Below are 18,774 nucleotides of genomic sequence, written 5' to 3' on the forward strand. Positions count from 1 at the left end.
GAAACCGATATTCATTTCAAGCCCACCGACTCCCACAGCTACCTAGAATACTCCTCCTCCCACCCACCTTCCTGCAAAAATGCTATCCCCTATTCCCAATTCCTTCGCCTCCGCCGCATCTGCTCCCAGGATGAGGCATTCCACTCCCGTACATCTCAGTTGTCCTCGTTTTTCAAGGACCGTAACTTCCCCTCCTCGGTGGTCGAGAACGCCCTCAACCGTGTCTCCCACATCTCCCGCACCTCATCCCTCACACCCCGTCCACGCAATAAGAACCAAAAAAGAATCCCCCTCGTCCTCACGTACCACCCCACCAACCTCCGGATCCAACGCATCATCCTCCGACACTTCCGCCATCTGCAATCCGACCCCACCACCAAAGACATCTTTCCCTCCCCACCCTTATCTGCTTTCCGGAGGGACAACTCTCTCCGTGACTCCCTTGTCCGCTCCACACTCCCCTCCAGCTCCACCACACCCGGCACTTTTCCCTGCAACCGCAGGAAGTGCTACACCTGCCCCCATACCTCCTCCCTCACCCCCATCCCAGGCCCCAAGAAGACTTTCCACATCAAGCAGATGTTCACCTGCACATCTGCCAATGTGGTATACTGCATCCGCTGTACCCGGTGTGGCTTCCTCTACATCGGGGAAACCAAGCGGAGACTCGGGGACCGCTTTGCAGAACACTTACGCTCGGTTCGCAACAAACAACTGCACCTCCCAGTCGCGAACCATTTCAACTCCCCCTCCCATTCCTCAGACGACATGTCCATCCTGGGCCTCCTGCAGTGCCACAACGATGCCACCCGAAGGTTGCAGGAACAGCAACTCATATTCCGCTTGGGAACCCTGCAGCCCAATGGTATCAATGTGGATTTCACAAGTTTCAAAATCTCCCCTCCCCCCACCGCATCCCAAAACCAGTCCAACTCGTCCCTGCCTCCCTAACCTGTTCTTCCTCCCACCTATCCCCTCCTCCCACCCCAAGCCGCACCTCCATCTCCTACCGACCAACCTCATCCCGCCCCCTTGACCTGTCCGTCCTCCCTGGACTGACCTATCCCCTTCCTAACTCCCTACCTACACTCACCTTTCCTGGCCCCATCCCCGCCTCTTCGACCTGTTTGTTTCCTCTCCACCTATCCTCTCCTCTATCCCTCTTCTATCCGCCTCCCACTCTCTCCCTATTTATTTCAAAACCCCCTTCCCCTCCCCCTTTTCTGATGAAGGGTCTAGGCCCGAAACGTCAGCCTCTCTGCTCCTATGATGCTGCTTGGCCTGCTGTGTTCATCCAGCCCTGCACCTTGTTGTCTCTTTCATTTGCTTGAATTCAGTTACAATGAGTTTGCAGCAGCCTGTCTCGTTTGGTGCTTATTCTCTCTCCATCTGATTTATGACGAGGAAAGACAATCAAATCTCATGCAAAATTATGCAAGTAGTTTGTGGGTGGTTTCTGTGGAATTTGCAACATCAAGAATGACATCAGAAGCTGCACAAACAGAGGATAAAGCTTCTGACTAGAGTATTTGTGGTTTACTGTATTTAGCAGCCTGCTCCTTGAAGAACTTAACAGCAGATACTTCCTACTTCACAGTGACAGTTTTTTTTTAAAGTTTTGGTTCAATTGTGACACCTCAACCTTCCAATGACGACGATAATCAGGTACAGTAAACAAAGCTACTGTAGCTTGTATGTTCAATAGAAGTTCTGAAGGGACGCTGTTGGTGAATATGTATATCAACTTAAAAGTTACCGTTGTGTATGCCTTTTCTCTACTGCATCCTAAGTCATTCCTCTGTGAGGGGAGTAATATGAATATAAATTAATCTATTCATGTATACTAATCTTCTACCTGTCTAGTATTTGCAGTTAGACACTTCCAAAATGTCGACTGAAAAATTAAATGGCGTTGTATCGCTGATGATTTTGCTTTGATTAGGATGATAAGAAACTGAGTTGGCCACAAACTGTGACTAGATTCTGTAGAATATAATGGTAACATGTTGTGGTGAACCATCCAGAGTCCCTTATTGGCTGTATTTGACTCACTTCAGCTCGTAAAGACTTCTCACTACCACAGTTGAATCTGTCCTTGAACCTCTCATTTTCTACATCTTGTTGGGAATACGTTTTTATATTGAAAGGTTATCTGGGAAATACTGGAAGATTTTGGACTATTTGGAAATTCTCAGGTTTATAAGGGTTTTTTTATCACATGATTTCTTGGAAATGAAGATAACACTTTCATGCATGGATTTACTGGAAGTCGCGTGACTTTAGAGAAGTTGCCTTGTAAAATTTGTAACGAAATAAGAGATGGAGTTTATAACTTTATTAATGGGAAAACCTTAATTTGAGAGGATTCGGGCCCCTTTGCTAATGGTTACCCCAAAATGCTATCTGGGCTTGGTGTTTTGTTCTTCAAACCTAGCAGTTAGAGTGTAAAGAAGAGACCTCAGAAATTGCCATCGCAGTCCTAAGATCCTGTGTGCGGAGTTACAGGTGCAGATTCATGTCTGTGGTGTGGAATGGTGCAAAATTTCTGAATGTGAACCTTGAGTGAAAATGTGGGACTCAGCTAATTGGAATTTAGTCTCCCTATTGTAGTGAAGCTTCAGCATAAACAGTGAATGTAGAACGTTAGATTAGAAATAGTACTCATTAGTGACTGCATCACATCAAATACACAATTGGGTGATGTCCTACTCTGAACTTTCAGCATACTTTGTTATTATTTACATTTCAAAATAAATTTTGATTTTAATCTTTGGCCACCTTTGTGACAATTACAGGATCATGCGTCCCGATGATGCCAATATTGCAGGCAATGTTCATGGAGGTACAATATTGAAAATGATAGAAGAGGCTGGAGTCATCATTAGTACCAGGCACTGCAACAGGCAGAATGAGGTGAGTTTTGATAAATAATAGTATATTAATTATCAGGAAGTATTGTGGCTCAGTGATAGTGTTCCTACCTCTGTTCAATTCCCAGAGGTATGTCATAACATATCCAAACAGGTTGATTAAAATAACTATAAAATTACCAGGGCATCTAAAGCTTGGATGAGACCGAATTGTCTTGATAAATGGAGACACGCTGATGGCGCCTTCCTTGAATGCTGATTATCTTTGTGAAATGCTCGTAGTTGGCATGAATGTGGAGAAAATGGAGTGATAAGAGTTCTATTCATTTGGTTGAGCCACGGTTGGGTTGAAATAACTACTATTTAGTTCAGCGTGGTACTGCCATACATTAATTGCTGCCAGGTATAAGAGCTTACGATTGCAAAAGAAGATACAGAACGTTGGGTATCTTATACCTTATAATAAGGGTCGTGTTGAGATTTTCTTTTTATGTCTCTATGGGACCCACAGTTTTCAACAGTTCGTAGTTTCAATCTTACACCAGGTGCTAAAGCTACCAAATACCTCTAAAGTGAAGTTTATTTGTTATAGTGATTTATTAATGTGCCTGTGAAAGTGTTTTGCTCTCCTCCCTCTATTGTTAGTGTTCCTAATAAATGAGAATCATTGATGTAATGAGAGGTATTGTAGGAAAATGCTTGTATTTACCTTATTCTACCTCAATGAAAGGTATTGAAGAAATAAGTTTTCATCGGAGATGTTGATTTGTGGACAAATGCAAGCCATCTTGTCTACGGCATTGTGTCGAAAACAGCAGTGAGATGAAAGTTGAGCTAATCTATTTGTGTTGGTGATGACCAAAAGGAAATATTTGTCATGGTAATTGGAGATTTCTTTGATGTTCTTCTAACATAATCACTTGAACAAGTACCTGGGTTCTTTCACTCTCTTGTGTAAGGACGGCATCAGTCTTAGAGTACAGCACTGATAATTTGTCATGCATAGATACTGTGTTCCAGTGTTCCCTGTGGGTCTTGAACCCACAATATTCTGTATCAGAGTTGTGAGTTCATCTAACAAAATTAAGTTGCTCCAATTCTTCCCCTCATTTTCAGAGTTTTAAAATGCCTCAGTAGAAAAGTGAGCCAGAAAATGTGACCAAATTCTGTCATTGATAGTCCAGTTGCAAGACAGAGGTGCAAAAGATGAGCGGGTGGTCATAGATGATAGAATCCGTACAGTGTGGAAACAGGCCCTTCGGCCCAACAAATCCTCAGAGCATCCCACCCAGACCCATCCCATTATAAGAGATGGGTGCCCGTGTACATGTGGTAATCAGCTCCAGTTTGTCTTGGCACTGAGGAGGAACTCAAGCATAAAAGGGAAAAGTGGAAAGAATGATTAAAGTTAATTAGCAAATAACTAGCATTTAAAAACCACCATTGACTAGCCGATCAAGATTACATCAGCCATTCAGGACTGCCCCAAATCCATAATGCATATGCGTGTACTTTCAGCTCTGTTCACATGTGAAATGACTCTTCTGTACTTTATTATTTATGTAGAGTATGGTAATCTCCATTGTGCTTTGTCAATGATTAAATTCTAATTATTTTAATGGATGTTGGATATTGTGAATCTTTAGACATGTGGCTTTATTTTTTGTATAAAACAAATTATCTCATCCCTGGGAGGATGCTGCATGATTTCCTCAGGGGAGCATCCTAAGAGACAACTATTTTCTGCTGCTGTGGCAATGACTTCTCTTTCATTATAAACTCAGAACCTGGAAAGTTCAACTATGATTGCAAACAGTTCAGTTTGCAGTTCCTCGTTCAGTGAAGCTGTTCTTGTCACTGGACTCGAAATCTTAACTCTGGTTTGTCTCCACGGGCTGCTGACAGACCTGCTGAGTTTCTCCAGCAATTTTGTTTTTGTCTCAGCCTGACCTGATTAACTTTCGGGCTTGGGCAGGTAACGTTTGTGCCATTTCCAACAAGAGAAAATCTAACCATCTTCTTTTGACATACAGTAACTTTACAAGGCATAGCATGAGTTTTCACAAGTGTACTGGCGCCTAGCTCTACCTCCCCACAACCCTTCTTGACTAGTCCATTGTTGCTAAATGTTCAGACTGTTTATTTGACATTCAGTACTAGATGAATAGACATTTCTCCCAATTAAATATTAGGAAGACTAAAGCTATTGCTTTTGGCCCCTCCTCAGACTTTGTTCCCTAACGACTGACTCCATCCCTCCCCCTGGCAACAGTCTGAAATTAAACCCATCTGTTTGCACCCTGAGATGATCCTTAGTTGAACTTCTGACTGCACATTTGTTTCATCGTGAAGATCATCTTTTACCTCCTATGTAACATTGCTTACCTTTACCCTATGTCAGCTCATTGGATTTGACTATTTAGATGTATTTTAAGCTAGTCTAACACATTCTACCCTCCATTAACATGATGTCATCCAAAACTCAGCTGCCTGTGTTTTGACTTGCAATAAGGCCTGTTCCTTTGTTATCCCTGTTCTTCAATGGATCCCATCAAATTTTTATCCTTGATTTCAAATGTTTCCGTGGCCTAGCTCATCCCTGCCACTACAATATCTTCCAATCCTACGTCCCTCCAGTTCTGGCATCTAATGCATTCTCAATCATAATTATTCCACCATTGGCAGCTGTGCCTTCACTTGCCTAAGCCGTAAACTCTGGAATTCCGTCCCTACACCTCTCCACTTCCCAACCTTGCATTCTTCCTTTAAGTCATTTCTTAAAATAGACTTTTTTGACCAAATCTTTGGTTACCTCACCTAATGTCCTCTCATGTGGCTTAGTTTCATAATGCTGTTATGAAGCAGTTTGAGACATTTTATTACGTTAATATAAGTTATCGTTATGACACTTGCCAAATCCCCATCTACTAACATTGTGGGGTTGATGTTGACAGGAAACTCATCTGGACTTGCCACATATATGGCACAGCTATTAGTGCAGGTCAGAGGCAAGAAATCCTTTTGTAGTGATTCACTTGCGGATTCCTCAAATTCTCTTCACTACTTACAAGGGACATGTCGGGACTTTGAAGGAATATTCCCAACTTGCCTGAATTAATGCAGTGTTCAAGAAACTGGACACTGTTCCGAACAAAGCATTCTGCTGGATTGGCACCACATCTACCACCCTAAACATCACAACCGCCTCTCACATGCAAATACTAATACCCTTGTTCCTTCTCTAAGTTTGATGTCTAGCTGAGTTAGACATATTCTTCATCATTATTGGGTCAAAATCTTGGAACATCCAAGCAAACAGAATTAATGGAGGTACCTTCACCGCAGCATTCAGAAGTATATTCCTACCTTCATAAGGCCCATCACGAGTGGAGAATAACTGGCAGTTTTCCAGAAATTTCCGTAACCTGAGAATAAATTTTTAAAGACAAAAGGTTATTGAAGCAACCGCAGATATACGTAGAGCAAAGAATGCCTCTGAGTTGTAAGTCTGCTGTTTGATTCTGGACTGCATGGTGTTTTGAATTGAGCGGCCATCACATTTCAATGTACTAGTCGCAGTCATGAAATTCTATTTGATGATGCTGCATGAATATGTATTTGCTAATTTTCAATGTATAGGCATTCCAACACACTGGTGTTAGGCTGCAGAAATGGGGAAGAAGTCTATTCTACTGAGTCAGAATTCCAAAGAAGGGATTTCAAACAAAAGGGAAACTAAATCAAACAAAAGCCATTGGAAGTCTTTTGGCGACTACAGTCTTGGAATTCTCTCTCTCATTTGTTCAAATGGTCTCTCTCGGTCTCCCTTAAATTTACTTTATTTATAAAATAACTAGCTCATGTTAGCTAATGACAGTGTAGGATACTGCTGTAATTCTGTGTTGAGAACTTGACAGTGCAGGAAGAACATTGTTTTCATTCTGCCTCAATCCTGTAATACTGTTGCAGGAACAGAGAGGCAGACTGAAATATGTACAGATTGCTTTCTACAAGTAACTTTTATTAATGTTAAATAGTATAGTGATTGATTCATTATAGGGAAGGGGGCACCACCTTCAAGTTCCACTCCAAGCCAAGCACCATCCTAATGTAAATATGTCACTATTCCTTCAGAGTTGCTGGGTTAAAATCCTGGAATTCCCTCCCACAATCAGTATTGTGGGTCTACCTACAGCACGTGGACTGCAGCAATTCTAGAAGGCAGCTCACCACCATCTTCTTGAGGATAACTCAGGATAAGCAATAAATGCTGGCCAGCCAGCGACACCCAGTTTCCACGAGTAAATTAAAAATATCTGACGCAGATCTACTCAGAACATTTCTTAGCCATTGATAGTGTACCACAAAAATGTAAAACAAGGTACTCACCAACTGTTACCTTAAATGGTTATGAATTTTCAGATGATATTTTAACAGTTATAGAGGAAAAACAATTCAATGCAAACTATCAATAAAAAAAGTTTTAATTTATTTCAAAGAATATTTTTTGTCCTTTTTTGAGTAATGTGTAAAGACATGATTACATAGTATCTTCAATTATATTCTTACACTTCTACATTGAATGTTGGGATAAAGAAAAAGAAGAAAAGGACTCCATGGATGGGAACAATGAAACTTCTGACGTGAATTAAGAATTGAAGTCAGTACCATTTCTATTGTTGCAATGCAGAGCACATCGGCAAAGTACTATTCACTGATTGACAGTCTGTACCTTCATTTATTGAATTTCAACAGAGAAAGTGTCTACTGACAGATGCATGTTGGTCCAAACAGCACAGCCATCTTCTGGACATGAACTTGATCTTTGAAAAGCTTTATTCATTGAGAGAGGTATAGCTCGGGGAGCAGTTTTGTAAGCAATGGACCACATTGCAACTTGATAAGCTTGAGTTGGAATTCATGTAGATTGCCAACATCAGATGTGACCAGTGAGAATACCAAAAGACAGATTATTTTCTGTCATTCTCAGGTCTTCAAGATGGCCAGAAAACTCAACATGAAATTCACTTCGTAATGACAAGCACTTTTTCAACTTTTGATTATAAATAGTGTTCTGTTGCAAAGTGGGAAAAGTGCCTGACTGCTTGTTTTCTACTGGGAGAAAAAAAAATGTCTGTCATAAATGACTTGACACTGACCTGTAAATCATGAGCAAAAAGCCCCTTCCCTTGCACTCTTGAAATTAACTTTTTCATGTGGCCCATGTTATCAACTGTGAAGGCAAAATCAGGGAGACAAATGCTTAATTCAGCTGTAAAAATGCTGAATCTTTTTCCTTCAGTTTCAAATAGGAGCCAATGCAACAAAACTAAAATATCTTACATTTGTTATGGTCCCAGTTGATGTTATTTCTGAGATAACAAGGTGTAGAGCTGGATGAACACAGCAGGCCAAGCAGCATCGGAGGAGCAGGAAAGCTGACGTTTTGGGCCTAGACCCTTCTTCAGAAATGGGGGAGGGGAAGGGGGTTCTGAAATAAATAGGGAGAGAGGGGGAGGCGGATAGAAGATGGATGAAGGAGAAGATAGGTGGAGAGGAGACAGACAGGTCAAAGGGGTGGGGGTGGAGCCAGTAAAGGTGAGTGTAGGTGGGGAGTTAGGGAGGGGATAGGTCAGTCCAGGGAGGACAGACAGGTCAAGGGGATGGGATGAGGCTAGTAGGTAAGAGATGGGGATGGGGCTTGAGGTGGGAGGAGGGGATAGGTGGGAGGAAGGACAGGTTAGGGAGGCGGGGACAAGCTCGGCTGGTTTTGGGATGCAGTAGAGGGAGGGGAGATTTTGAAGCTTGTGAAGTTCACATTGGTATCATTGGGCTGCAGCGTTCCCAAGCGAAATATGAGGTGCTGTACCTGCAACCTTCGGGTGGCATCGTTGTGGCACTGCAGGAGGCCCAGGATGGACATGTCATCTAAGGAATGGGAGGGGGAGTTGAAATGGTTCGCGACAGGGAGGTGCAGTTGTTTAGTGCGAACCGAGCGTAGGTGTTCCGCAAAGCGGTCCCCAAGCCTCCGCCTGGTTTCCCTGATGTAGGGGAGGCCACATCTGGAACAGTGGATACAGTATACCACATTAGCTGATGTGCTGGTGAACATCTGCTTGATGTGGAAGGTCTTCTTGTGGCCTGGGATGGGGGTGAGGGGGGAGATGTAGGGGCAGGTGTAGCACTTCCTGCGGTTGCAGGGAAAAGTGCCGGGTGTGGTGGGGCTGAACAGGTAGATAGCACACTGAAATTTGACTTAATAGATTTTTTTTAACAAGGTAGTCTTTCATTGGAACACAAGCACGCAGTGCAGCAGATCTGGTTTTAACAATAAAACAGAAGTTTATTATGCAAAAGAAAAGATAAAATACTGTAAACTAAGCTATTTACATATCACACAAATTGAAAGATTTTGAAACACGATTAAAAATATACTTCCATCAGCCCAACGTCATTAATTAAAAGTAGTTGAACAGCAGAAGAATCTCTTCTATTTCACATCTGTTGGTGCAACAACTTTTATTCAATTCCAGCTCATAGGGTCGTAGAGTCATATAGCGCAGAAACCGACCCTTCAGTCCAACCAGTCCGTGCTGAACATAATCCCAAACTAAGCTAGTCCCACCTGCCTGCTACTGGCCCATGTCCCTCCAAACCTTTTTTATTTATGTCTTGAGAGTTTGGTAGCCTCCTCCTTGATTAGTGTCAAGACTTTCACAGATTCAAATAACCCCTTCAGTGTTCTAACCAAACGTTTCTGGTCCAGAACTTTCAAACCAGGACCCTTACACTGTGATAGAATATTTCCTAACAATTCTAAACTATTTTCTTTCTTCAGGAGGAACTGTTACATGCATCTACCTTCCACCAAGACCACTGCAAACCGAAAACAAAAGATTTCCAAGCTATAGGTTTTTCCCCTAAGTACACAAGAAAACAATGCCTTATCCTTGTAAACTGAAAGCACGCTAATGCTCCTCAATGTTTACTCTCTCTGCTCATAAAACTCTTACAATGTAAGCAGATTTCCATTATCACATAAGGACTCTCAATCTCTACTGATTTTAAAAAACATCATGGCTCCAGAAATACTGATGAGTTAATCATTAAACTCTCTCATATACACAGATCACCATGCACATATTACTAGTTCTAATTCTAAACTCTAAAATAGATGATATTGAAATATACACAAATCACACACCTTAAATCACACTTTGGTAGATACAGAACATCTAAGAACTCTTCAGACGGAGTTCATGTTTACATGTTTTCTCTTATTTCTCTTAAAATGTCTTTTTACCATCAATGAGATTGCTAAATTTTAGAATACATTTGTATCAGGCGTCTTCACATAGCAATGTAGACTTTATTTTGTTCTGATTGGTATTCTTTTCAATAATCAAACATGTTGTGAGATTTGTGCTTCCATCAGTGATCATATTTGCCAGCTTTTTCCACTCCAATCCTAATTTTGTCATTCTGTGATTTACAGCGTCTAATAACAATTTTTTTGATGTTTTACCTTTCATTGACTGCACTGATGCCAATTCTTCTGTGAACTCAGAATTTTTGTGACATCTTTTGTTGATAAGCAAATCTATCTTGTCTACACACAAAATCATGGCATTCAACCTCTATCTTTCTCATCTTTGAGCTCATTCCTGAATTTGAGTTATGGCTCAAGTCTATTTTTCTAGTCAGACCTGGTAATACTGTAAACTAAAGTAGTTGTGTCAATGTTAAGGATCCTAGCAAAGTTCCAAAATCACACATCAAAAACTGTAATCCTGAGAGATACTACTTCTATTTATATGTGAAATGGTTAACTCTATTTCTGACTTTCGTGATGAGTAAGCTGTTGGAGGTAGTTCTGAAATACAGGATTTATATGCATTTGGAGAGGCAAAGAATGATTAGGGATAATCAGTATGGTTTTGTGTGAGGGAAGCCTTGTGTCACAAACTTAATTGAGTTTTTTGAGGAAGTAACTAAGAAAGTTGTTGAGGGCAGAGTGGTAGACGTTGTTTACTTGGACTTAAATAAAGGTTTTATCAAGGTTTTATATGGTAGACTAATTAGTAAAGTTAGATCACATAGGATTCAGGGTGAGTTTGCCAACTGGATTCAAAGTTGGCTTAATGGCAGGAGTCAGAAAATGGTGGTGGAGGGTTGTTTTCGAACCAGAGGCCTGGGACCAGTGGGCCAGTTCCACAAGGATCAGTGCTAGGTCCAATTTGGTTTGTCATTTATATAAATGACTTAGATGAGAATATAGAAGGCATGGTTAGCAAGTTTGCAGATGACACCAAAATTGGTGATATGGTGGACAGTGGACAGAACAAAATAAAGTCTACATTGCTATGTGAAGACACCTGATACAAATGTATTTTAAAATTTAGCAATCTCCTTGATGGTTAAAAGACATTTTAAGAGAAATAAGAGAAAACATGTAACCATAGGCAATTTGGAACTCTTTCTGAGGAGTTCCTGGACGTTCTGTATCTACCAAAGTGTAATTTAAGGTGTGTGATTTGTGTATATTTTAATGTCATTTATTTTAGAGTTTACAATTAGAACTAGTGATCAAAGATTACCAAGAAGTCTTGATCAATTGAGTCAATAGGCTGAGGAGTGGCAGATGGAGTTTAATTTGGATAAATGCAACGTATTGCATTTTGTTAAAACAAACAAGGGCAGGACTTGTATAATTAAAAGTATGGCCTTTGGTAGTGTTGTAGAAAAGAGATACCCAGGGGCTCAGGTATATCATTCTTAAAATTTGCCTCATGTGTAGACAGGGTGGTTAAGAAGATGTTTAGCACGCTTGCCTTCAATGCTCGAACCTTTGAGTATCGGTGTTGGGATGTTATGTTGAGGTTGTACATGATGTTGGTGAGGCCTGCTCTAGAGTACTGTGTGCAGTTTTGGTCGCCCAGTTATAGGATGGATATTATTAAGCTGGAGAGGGTTCAGAAAAGATTTACCAGGATGTTGCCGGGCATGGAGGGCTTGAGTTATAAGGAGAGGCTGGATAGGCTGGGACTTTTTCACTGGAGCATTGGAGTTTGAGTGGTGACCTTATAGAGCTTTATAAAATCGTGAGGGATATAGGTAAGGTGAATGGTAGGTGTCTCTTCCCTAGGGTGGAGGATTTCAAGACTCGGGAACATTATTTCAAGGTGAGAGGAGAAAGATTTTAAAAATACATTTGGGGCAACTTTTTTTAACACAGAGAATAGTTCATGTGTGAAATGAACTTTTAAAGGAAGTGATGGATGTGGGTACAATTACAATGTTTAACAACCATTTGGGTAAGTACATTACTAAGATACGTTTGGAGGGATATAGGCCAAGCGGAGGCAGTTGGGACTAATTTAGTCTGGGATTTTGGTCGGCATTGACTGGTTCGACTGAAGGATCTGTTTCTGAGCAGTATGATTCTTTGAGATGCTGCCTGAAATTCTCAGAACTTCCAGTATTTTCTGTTTTTATTTCAGATCGCCAGCATGTGCCATTTTATTAGATTGAATAAATTGGGAAAATGTTCTGAGCGTACTCTGTCTGAATGAAACTCTGATAGGATTGGATGGCACAGTCTGTAGTTTTGTTTTATGTGGTGTTTTTGTTTGTAAGAACTGAGACTACATGTATATTCATGGTCTACATGTGTTTTGGTATGGAGCAAAAGCTCTTCGGCTACGTTGTAGCTAAACCACAGCAAAGCTATCAACCTTCTGGTGCACTGTTCTAATTTAGATCTCTCCTAGGTACATATGCTAGCCAAGGTAAGATAGTTGAGGGGAAAAACTAAAAGCCATGAAACTCTTTCTGTCACCGCCAGCAAATTTTATTGACATTGTAATTATTGAATGGCTATTGAAAATACATTATTTCATATAAATTCATTGTAAAGTATCCAGTATTTTTCAAGTCATTGAACCATAGAATAAGTGAAGACAGAAAATGTTAGAAACACAAGAGCAGGACAGGCAGAATCTTTAGCAAGAGAGACAGTTAACATTTCAGATCAGTATCTTTCATCAGAACTGAAAGAAAATAGTTGGCAGTTTGTAAGTAAGTATAGAAGTAATTAATTGCAGTGTTTATTCTTCTGACTGCATGAAGTTAGTTAAATTTTGTTTCTTGAACAGTGAAATAATACAAGTTGTGTTGTTTTAAGAATAATTTATACAATAGTTTTCTTGTCACAGATTCTTTTAAAGCGCATCACATGCTGTGAAGCACCACAACTGTTGTTGCATACACACAAGTGCAGCCATTTTATGCAAAATCAGAAACAACCTGTATGGTTTTATAAATCTGCTATTATTTGAGGGAGGAAGATTGGTCAGGGGACAAGGACGTGCTCCAAAACCTTTCAGTCATGGGAGATTTAACATTCACATAAAAAGCTGAAATAGACATCTGAAAGATGGCATCTCCAACCTTACCAAACTCCATCAGTGCTGCACTGATTGCCTACCTAGATCAAGTCCTGGATTTGAGGTTGGATCCTCAACCGTTGATCTTGAAGGTGACCAATTGAGCTGAGCTGAGCTGAACTTTCTATTCTATTTTAATTATCTCACTACTGAAAAAGACAAAATTTACATATGCTGTTAACAACTGTTTTAGTAAATAATTCAATTAGTAGGTAGCTGAGTAGTTAAAATGTTCATCTTGTATGTATTGACTTTTATTTTAATGAGCAGTGCAGCAGTTAAGTAATAGCTGTAGCATTTGTTACATTAATTGCATGGAATTACTTTATTCAATTGTGCAATAGTTTAGGAAATAGTTACAGCCATTGTTATGTGATTGTTTTATGGAGTTCTTGTTTATTAAAGTGTCAATGACAACATATGTTGTGATAGCCTTATTGATGATTTTCTACAATCTGCAGAAGAAAGTTAGAATTCAAGAGAGGCAGAGGTGAAATTGCAAGAAAAGTATTACTGATATATAGCTATGAAGTAAAATGCTGATTAATTGATGCTTGTATCTATGCTCTTCATTTGTTTTTACCATTCAGATTGAGCTGCTGTGATCAGGGATGGCACATGCATATTTGAAATCTTTAGATATTAAAAAAAATCAGCAATGGATTAAGGTAACAACTGTGGCAATGATATGCATTGTAGATGGCATCATCTTCTTTGCTACAGTGGTGCTGGTGTTCACCTGTCAGCTTTGGCTTAGCTGATAGTGCTCCAGCCTCTGAAGCAGATGATTGTGGGTTCACGTCTTGAATGTGAAATCTAGGCTGACAATCCAATGTTGAACTGAAGAAGTGCCTCTGTTGGAGGTGCTGTCTTTCAGATGTCTCTGAATATCAATATTTCCCAGCTTCTCACCAGCGAAGAAATATTATGTTTCTCTTTTTCTTTTTCCAAATTCATGCTTTGTCACATTGTATTCCATCTGCAGTATTCTTCCCCACTCACCCACCTATCTGCATCCCTTTTTAGCCTATTCTTATTTGCACATGCAAAGGTGTGCAAAAGGGTTACTCCATTGAGAGCTGTGTCAGTATTAGCATGGAGATACTTCAATGTAAATTTCAACTGGAAATTGTGCAACCCACTTGCTGTTAAATCACAGTGGCAAAATCACCAGTAATTGTTCTCTGCCAACTGAAAATCAATTTATTGAATGTGGAGGAGGTGTTTCATTACAGGCCAGAAGAAGTTGTAAGCCCAGCAGTTATTTTTAGTTAGAGTCTGTACTCATAGCATGCAGTCCTGTCCTTCTTTGAAGCCTATATTCATCCCAGTGGGATACCAGGCTTACATTGCTCCTGATATAATGCCGGATATGCTGATTCGTGGAAAGATGAAGGTTGATGAATAATTATACAAAGTGCTGTTATAAACCTTTTTGTGGTTCAAGGTGAATGGAACAATATCACTCGTGGGTTAAATTTTGATAGTGATGAGCTGCTTTTCATTCCTCCATGTGCTGACTCCACGGAAAATTAACTTAAACTTTTTAAATATAATTTAATAATCATTGAGGAAAACTATTGCTATGCGGTGGAACACTGTCAGTTTTAGACCCCTGGGATGTGCATTTTCAGCTGGAATGCAAGAAAACAGGGCTGCAAAATGCTGACCCCAGCCAGTGAACTCTGTTCCTAGATATTTCTCTATTAACCTGTTCAGATATCACACACCTCTGGAGCAGGTAGGACTTGAAAGCACACATCCAGTCCAGGGGTAGGCACCACGAGAGGACCCCTTCAACTATGGTCCTAATGTTGGGTTACTGGTTAGGTTCATTATGACCCTTATTAAGAGCAAATAAAGGAGGTTGACTGAAATTTCCCATTTGGCTTCCAGTTCTTGGACCAGCAAGTGAAAACTGAATGGCCCTTCCTTGTTGAATACCCTGTTAATTAATTACCATGCATTGTAGGTTGCTGCTGTTATCTAGATAGAGGATCTCTGATTGGCTGTCCAACTTTGAGAGCTGGGAATCTGCCCATGTTAGTTAAGGAGCACCTTTGTGAAAATACCAAAAGCATCTCTTCTCACCCTGCTGACAGCATTGAAACCTAGAAAAAGGCCTGACCTCCGTTTCTTGGCTCTGTAGGGAAAATCAGGTCCCCAGTGACAGGGACAAATTTCAATATTTCTCTCCTGGGCATCCTTGCATCCTTGTGAGAGTTTTAAGTGAAATTTCCAGGATGTCAATAACAGGCAAATTCTGCATATTGGGGCTATATTGATTGTGGATTGAATTGAGATAGCCCAGAATTAGATTGCATTAGTTTTATGTTAATTCTATGTGTGCAATGATTTTACATCATAGTGCATAAGAATCTTTAACCTCTACATGTCTGTTGGAAAGATATAAACCTCTACATCATATATTTTTACCATTCATTTCAAAGATACTGAATAATAATGGAATGATGGGTTATAGTCGTCATCCACGTTTCCTCTGTCTGATCCTATTCTACTCCCAGGTGATTTGAATCATTTCAATGCGCCAATTCCATGTTCTTCCTGACCATTTCTGAGACTAAGTCCATTTGCAACCCTAGTGTCTTGTTTAATTGAGTTGAGTTACTGGCCACACGTTTACATCTCCTATTTCCAACTCTGTAATGACACCTATCCACATTCTGCCTCATCTCCTACTATGCTGAAACCCTCATCCAGTATTTTGTTACTTTTAGGTTTCACTATATCTGTGTGGTCTTGTGTCTTGTCTTTCACTCTTCCATGAATTCATCCAAAGCTCTGTTTACTGAATGCGAACTCTCACCAGGTCACATTCGTCCATCATCCGCATGCTTACTGACTTCAATTGGTTCTGGTCTGGCAACATCTCCATTCTAGCATTCCGATCCTTAATTTCAAATCTAACAATGTTCTATCCACTTCTTAGCTCTTTGGTTTTTTGTTGGAACTTGTGATCCTCTGCACTCCTCTAATTCTGATCTCTTGCAATTCTGAGACTTTAATATCTAGGCAGCTGACCTTTATTTGGTTAGCCCTAAGCCCTGTAATTTCCTCCGTAAGCCTCTCTGCATCGCTACGTCTCTTTGTTCCTTTAAAATGCACCTTAAAATCTACCTGTTGTCGTCTGTCAAATCTCTTTAGCCGGCTTAATATCAAATTTTTTTGACAATGCCCCTGTGAAGGACCTTGGAATATTTTATTATGTTAAAGAGCTATGTAGTGCTAGTTGTGCTCCATTTATGTTGTAACATACTAATTACAAGGAAAGTCATCAAGCTTATTTGTTTGAAGTTATAAATAAACGAGAGAATTGTTTTCACCTCTTAGATTGGAAATCTATGAGAGTTTCATTTTCTTGGAACCAGTTGTTTCATTTCTGTGTGATGGACTGGGTGAAATATGAGATGGTTTTTGATCAAATACTTGGAAAAGAAAATAAAGTGTTGGTATTGCATGCAGCAATAAATTCATCCACACGATTCCCTTGTCTGGCCTTTGTCTACCTGAGCAACACTTCATTTCAGCGAACTGAGTCCTGCTGCTTATTGGTTCTTGGGAACCTTAAATGAGCTATTTTACCGTGGTATGTTAGTTCAAGGTTAACTAATTCTGGGTCAATGCTCTTCTGATAAGTATGAAAGTTTCCTTGAGTTGCACAAACTCTAACTTACACATCCATTTTCCTGTTTATGACTACTAATACTCTGATAAATATTAGTTCCATTCATGGCTATCGTCATGTGAATTGCCTCCTTTATTTCACTCAGACTCCTTGAAGGTATTATGAGCAATTAGAAGCTTTTTGACTCTCCAAATTAGAAAACACATTGCTTGCTCCTGACTTCTGCCTCTCTATCCAATCTAAATGAGTTTTAACAAGGCAGAGGCATTCTGTTGACTGCTAGTTGAATGGAATGAGATCATTAGGGATTTCCAAGATGATAACATTTATTTTGGAGGTGACTATACATTTTTACTTGGAGACAGATTAAAGGGCCAAAGCTTGAGAACATGTGATTCACCTAATAGGAGCTTAGAGTAAGAGTAGGCCATTTAGCCCAATGGGCTTGCTCTGTCATTCAGTTAGATCACAGATGATAATCTACTCCAACATCACTTTGCCACACTATCCAATGCATCATTAATCTCCAGGAATCGATCAACTGACTGGGGCTGGGTAGGTGGGTGAGTGAGTGGGTGAATGAGTTATTGAGTAACTGAATAAATAATTTGCAGGGCATGGGTGGGGGAGAATGGGACACACACTCATTTAGTGAGTCAGTTATACACCCATCCATTCAGCTTCCAGTCAATCACTTGCTCACTTAGCACCACAATAACTCATTCAAACCTCACCCAGATCCCACTCAGCCAGTCACTCGTTCAATTGATGTGCTCCACAATAATTCATCCAAAACCTATCCATTTCTAGTGTCTCACCTGATTCACAACTGTCCTCACACCCCCATTCCGATGGACCTGTTGACTTCCATGCCTCACTCTCAAATGACTGAAACAACTTCCAGTCCTTCTGTACATCCTCCATGATGCCAATGGCTTGCACAATTGCCAGTCACCTCTTATGACTGACCGCTTGGTTTCCATCCTGCCAAATGTGCCCCCCCGCCCCCCCGCCGTCCCATCTGGTTCCTGGTGGCCCATCCAATTCCCATTTCTTCCCAAACTGTATGCTGAACTCCCATCCCCATTATATTCCTGCCCCGCCCCTACTTCAGGTGATTCACTGTTATTTCCCTTCTTCTCCAGCCAGTATTTTCTTGAAAGCCACCCGGTCCTTGTCCCACAGACTCACTGCTGGGGCTCTGTGTTCTGGCTGAGTTAAGTCTCTCACCTTGTACTGTTCACTGCCCTTTTGATTGCACACTGTTTCTTCTCTGTATTCACTACTGGTAAGCTCAATGCCTGAACCAATCAGAAACAAATTTGGAAGCGAGCCAGCTTCTGATTGAAGGAACAAACCTTTGCAAAATTTAGTTAGACTTATCTGTATTTTGAGGCTGGTTGGGTCACATAGGACCCCAAGGTGTGGGCTGCCTTTTCGACAAACGTGTTTTAGATTCACAAGCCAGGTGAAATACCCTATGTACATCTACTCTGTCATGCCCTGTCAGAATTTTGTAAGTTTCAATGAGATTACCTCTCATTCTTCAAAACTGTATAGAATACAGGACTCAGTTTCCTTAATCTCTCCTAAGAAAATCAGGTCATTCCAGGGATTTATTTGTTGAACGTCCATTGAATTCCCTTAACAGCAAGTTTATTCTTCCTTAAATAAAGAGACCAAAACTGTACACAGTGCTCCAAGTGAGTCTGTTCAAGACTCCTTACGATTGCAGCAAGACACTTCTACTTCTGTACGTAAATCCCCTTGTGATGATGGCCAACATTGTATTTGACTTCCTTATTGATTGCAC

General features: G+C 40.5%; 1 protein-coding gene across 2 annotated transcripts in view; it reads left to right on the forward strand.

Annotated features, from left to right (window-relative positions):
* Positions 1 to 18,774, forward strand: part of acot7 (acyl-CoA thioesterase 7) — a 237,685-nt gene that overhangs the window by 13,910 nt on the left and 205,001 nt on the right. Inside the window, exons 1-2 of one of the 2 annotated variants that reach the window (XM_048615118.1) lie at positions 1,544 to 1,665; positions 2,796 to 2,913. In XM_048615118.1, coding sequence (XP_048471075.1) covers positions 1,649 to 1,665; positions 2,796 to 2,913 — 135 coding nt within the window. In that variant the 5' untranslated portion in view covers positions 1,544 to 1,648. Of the gene's footprint in view, positions 1 to 1,543; positions 1,666 to 2,795; positions 2,914 to 18,774 lie in introns of those variants that run through there. The other variant, XM_048615117.1, reaches the window with a different exon arrangement.

This window comes from Rhincodon typus, chromosome 31, assembly GCF_021869965.1.
Source record: "Rhincodon typus isolate 14 chromosome 31, sRhiTyp1.1, whole genome shotgun sequence".
In the NCBI taxonomy this organism is placed as follows: domain Eukaryota; kingdom Metazoa; phylum Chordata; class Chondrichthyes; order Orectolobiformes; family Rhincodontidae; genus Rhincodon; species Rhincodon typus.